Source organism: Morone saxatilis, unplaced genomic scaffold, assembly GCF_004916995.1.
Source record: "Morone saxatilis isolate NCDOM2014 unplaced genomic scaffold, NCSU_SB_2.0 Contig17, whole genome shotgun sequence".
Taxonomy (NCBI): Eukaryota; Metazoa; Chordata; class Actinopteri; family Moronidae; genus Morone; species Morone saxatilis.
Window position 1 is genome coordinate 11,369,478 of NW_023339729.1, and position 3,988 is coordinate 11,373,465.

Below are 3,988 nucleotides of genomic sequence, written 5' to 3' on the forward strand. Positions count from 1 at the left end.
CTTATCCATTAGGCCACTGGGTCATTACGTAGCTAGGAATGTAAAATAACCTTTATCAAAAATAAAGGACGGATGAAAACCGGTTAGATTACGTATATTTAGGCATCGAGGATCGCATTACACATTGTGAAGTATAGAAAGTGTAACCCACGGTACCATAGGTATTTCAGACATAGCCGCAATTGTCTGTAATGAAAGGCAACCCATGGATGTGCTAGTGTAATCTCGCGATACTGGCAGCGGTTGCCTTTGACAACGGCTTCGTTGTGTGATGCGTTTTTTTAATCGTGGGCGGTGCCTGTAGTTCAACTGACCAATCACATGTCAGCAAAAACAGGGCGGTATATACATGACGTCACGTCTACAGTAAAAAAAAATACAAGAAATCTCAAAGGTAAGCGCGTCGCACATGTTCTGTGGCCAAATGTACATTTTTTTAAACAAATACCTTAGTATTGTTATTTTTTAAAATATATTTTGAGTGTATAATATGCGTCTGTGAATTTCAGCTGGTTTTTGGGGGTGTTGGTTTACCGGACAGGCTCCGTGTGCGATGGGCCACATGGTGTTAGATAACCGGCTTGGCTTCGAGACAACGACCAGTTAGCTAGTGAACTGCTAGCTAGCTGATTTGCCGCCTGTTAGCGAGCGAACAGAAAGTTCACCTGAGAAAGGTAGCGAAAGCAGCCGTTGGTCCGACCGTTATTTGTTTAACGTTAACTGTCGTCATTCCACAGGGAGCGTCTATAACGTTATTGGAATCGATTGTCTTGCTCAACGGTCAGGAATGTCAGCTGCTAACGACATCGGAGATCGACTCACCCAGTTCAAAAACAAAGGGAAAGATGCCAACGTAAGCTCTTTCAGCATGAAGCCGGCGTTACAACATGAATTATGTAACAAAGCTAACCGCAGTATAATTGACCCTGTCCTATATTTATTCTATGGGTGACTATTTCTTCAGGAGCTACGGCGCAGGAGAGCGGAAGTCAACGTGGAGCTCCGGAAAGCAAAGAAAGATGATCAGATCCTGAAGAGGAGAAACGTCCAGAGCCTACTGGACGAGCCAACCTCTCCTCTCCAAGAGAAAGACCCCAACGCCCAGGTGGGTCAGCTCTACTGGGCCCTTAACACACCAGCTGCTTGATCTGGCTGGGAACAGTGAACAGGACGCTCCTAAAACAAATACAGCTGGTTTCCATGTGTTTTACATGCCTGATACATTTGACTATATATCTTAGTTGACTGTAAGTGAGCTACAACATCCTCCATGCCTACACCTGGTCCAGTGAAATAGACATTTTTAGGCTGATATAAGTCCATGCAGTTTGTACCCAGTGGTCCATGAGAAACACAGAGCAAACTCAAGTGTTAACCTCATTATAACAGTGTGGCTTTACCACTGTATTTTATATAAAGTAATAATAAATACTTCCCAGTTGATTTAAGAAGAGTCACTGCCAATAATCATTTGTTGTCATGACGACTTTGAGTTTGCGTCATGTACCCTTTTTTCTTTTTCTTAAATTGATCTGCGTTGTCCTGATCCAGTAACCCCGAGTCTAAACAGATTCCTAGCATGTTCCAGTGAATGTTAAGGGTTATTTTTAAATGTTGTTTGACCCGGGTTAATCCTCTTTTGTTTCCATAGCCTCCTCAGCACTGGTCTGTGGAGGAGATTGTAGGTGGTGTTAACAGCCAGACTCTGGATCATCAGCTGCAGGCCACGCAGGCAGCCAGGTAAAATCATTTTGAAAATGTAATTAAGCTGTTCCCATGTTGTTACTGTGGCATTTTATGTTAACACGCAGTCTGGATGACATAAGACATGGCGGACATGATATCCCGCTGTATTGCCCTCCACCTAGTGGTTACTAATCACGTTTAACAATGCATTACCTTTGCTTGTAGTTTCTTACCTTTGATTAACGTCTCTGTGTTTTTCCCCTGCTGTACAGGAGGCTCCTCTCTAGAGAAAAGCACCCACCCATTGACAGCATTATTGCTGCCGGCCTCATCAAAAAGTTTGTTAGTTTTCTGGCATGGTCTGAATGCCCCCCCATCCAGTTTGAGGCAGCTTGGGCCCTGACAAACATCGCCTCAGGTACCTCAGACCAGACCACTGCCGTAGTGGAAGGAGGGGCTATTCCGGCCTTTATCAGCCTGGTGACATCACCCCACCCGCACATCAGCGAGCAGGCCATTTGGGCCCTGGGTAACATCGCAGGTACTGTACGCTGACAACGCCTAACGTCTCTTTATGTTTCAGTTCCTTGTTTAACTTCCTTTGCTTCATTACTATGTCCTGCACGGCCATATTGTTCAGCTTATTTGCCTCAATAGTTGTGATGTGAGGATGTGTTGTTGTAGTTGTGTAATTATGCTTCCTTTGTTTTGTCTGGAGGTGTTGTTGATCACAGGCTGTGAGGGCTTTTGAATTAATGTAAAAGGGTGTGTCCTAAAACTCCAACATGTGTAGTTGAGTACATTGAGTTCCTGGTCCAAAGGTTGTGCAAGACAATAGGGAACTCATGGTATATCAGTATCAGTGCAGATCATAGTGAAAAGCAGTCGAGGCATATTTAGCTAATTGAATAACATGCTGAAGGTCCTTTTCACTGAAGGGCTCGCTCTGAAATGCTCAACCAAATGATGCATTTTTCTTGGTAACTACCTACAGTAAGCAACTGTAGTTTTGATTTTGTAGCACTTTTTTTCTGTTCTGCGATTGCACTGCTGACAGTAGATGACATAAATGTATTTCCCCCCCCTCAAATGTAGGTGATGGATCCAACTACAGAGACCTAGTGATCAAACATGGTGGTCTCCAGCCACTCCTAGCCTTGCTGGCAGCTCCTGACCTGTCTGTGTTTCCTGTGAGTTTCCATTAAACATTGATTTTGTATTTTGATTTTGCTCATGCACCTTAGAAATGTTATTAAGTGATTTTAGACAGTACAGTTATTCAGCACATACAAATTCCACAATAGCTGTAAAATAACTAACATTTTTATTCAGCATTTATTTAAATTGCAGGTGCATATTAGTAAAGGTTTATTTATTCAAAGAGAGGGCTAATGTTGAAATTTGTTGAAAATCGATTCTCCTTTAGAGAGGTCTTTGAATAAACTTGAGTCTTGTCAGTATCATTGTATATGTTACTCTAACAACTATCATGTTATGATGTTCTGAAATAACTCTTGATTCTTAACCCGCCGTACCAGTCTGGCTACCTACGCAACGTCACCTGGACGCTGTCCAATTTGTGTCGGAACAAGAACCCAGCACCTCCTTTGACGGCAGTGGAGCAGCTGCTTCCAGCTCTAGTGCGCCTCCTGCACCACCATGACAGGGAGATTCTGGCTGACACCTGTTGGGCCGTGTCCTACCTGACAGATGGCTCCAATGAGAGGATAGAGGTGGTGGTGCAGGCCGGCCTGGTGCCCCGATTGGTACAGCTGCTAGGCTGTGAGGAGCTCCCCATTGTGGTATGTACTGTTGAGTTGGTTTACATCAAGTTGGTATTATTTGTGACTGTACTAGCAGTAGGGATGGGCGATATGGACTAAAACATGTATCCCGATAGTTTCTGGTATTTATCACGGTAACGATAAAAATGACGATAAATAAACACCAATTCAGCCTAATCTTTTTGACTATAAATCTATCACCAAAATAAAAAGGTTATAAAACTACCACAGTTAAGTTCAATAGTAGTTTAAACCTTGTACTGCAAAATGCTATGGAGTTTTACCACAAAACAAAACAAGTCTGGAAATTGTGGAAAGAATCTATTATTTTATTTTAAAAATGATTAAAATGGCACACAGGCAGTAAAAAAACAGTGCAAACAGCAAAAATAACTTAGCTTATTATCTGATTATCATACGGTGTGGAATGAGCAAATGCATCGGCAAGTTTCGTCTGAGTTGTTTGTTTCTTGCCGGAGGCTTTGGTTGAAGTCGACGCTGCTTCTGCATCCTTGCGC

General features: G+C 42.8%; 1 protein-coding gene across 1 annotated transcript in view; it reads left to right on the top strand.

Annotated features, from left to right (window-relative positions):
* Positions 1-341: 341 nt before the first annotated feature.
* The window catches only part of LOC118327535 (importin subunit alpha-1-like), a 6,678-nt gene continuing 3,031 nt past the window's right edge, over positions 342-3,988 (top strand). The window contains exons 1-7 of the mRNA XM_035660928.1: positions 342-394; positions 738-853; positions 965-1,105; positions 1,652-1,740; positions 1,959-2,227; positions 2,782-2,876; positions 3,225-3,488. Coding sequence (XP_035516821.1) covers positions 788-853; positions 965-1,105; positions 1,652-1,740; positions 1,959-2,227; positions 2,782-2,876; positions 3,225-3,488 — 924 coding nt within the window. The 5' untranslated portion in view covers positions 342-394; positions 738-787. The remainder of the gene's footprint in view (positions 395-737; positions 854-964; positions 1,106-1,651; positions 1,741-1,958; positions 2,228-2,781; positions 2,877-3,224; positions 3,489-3,988) is intronic.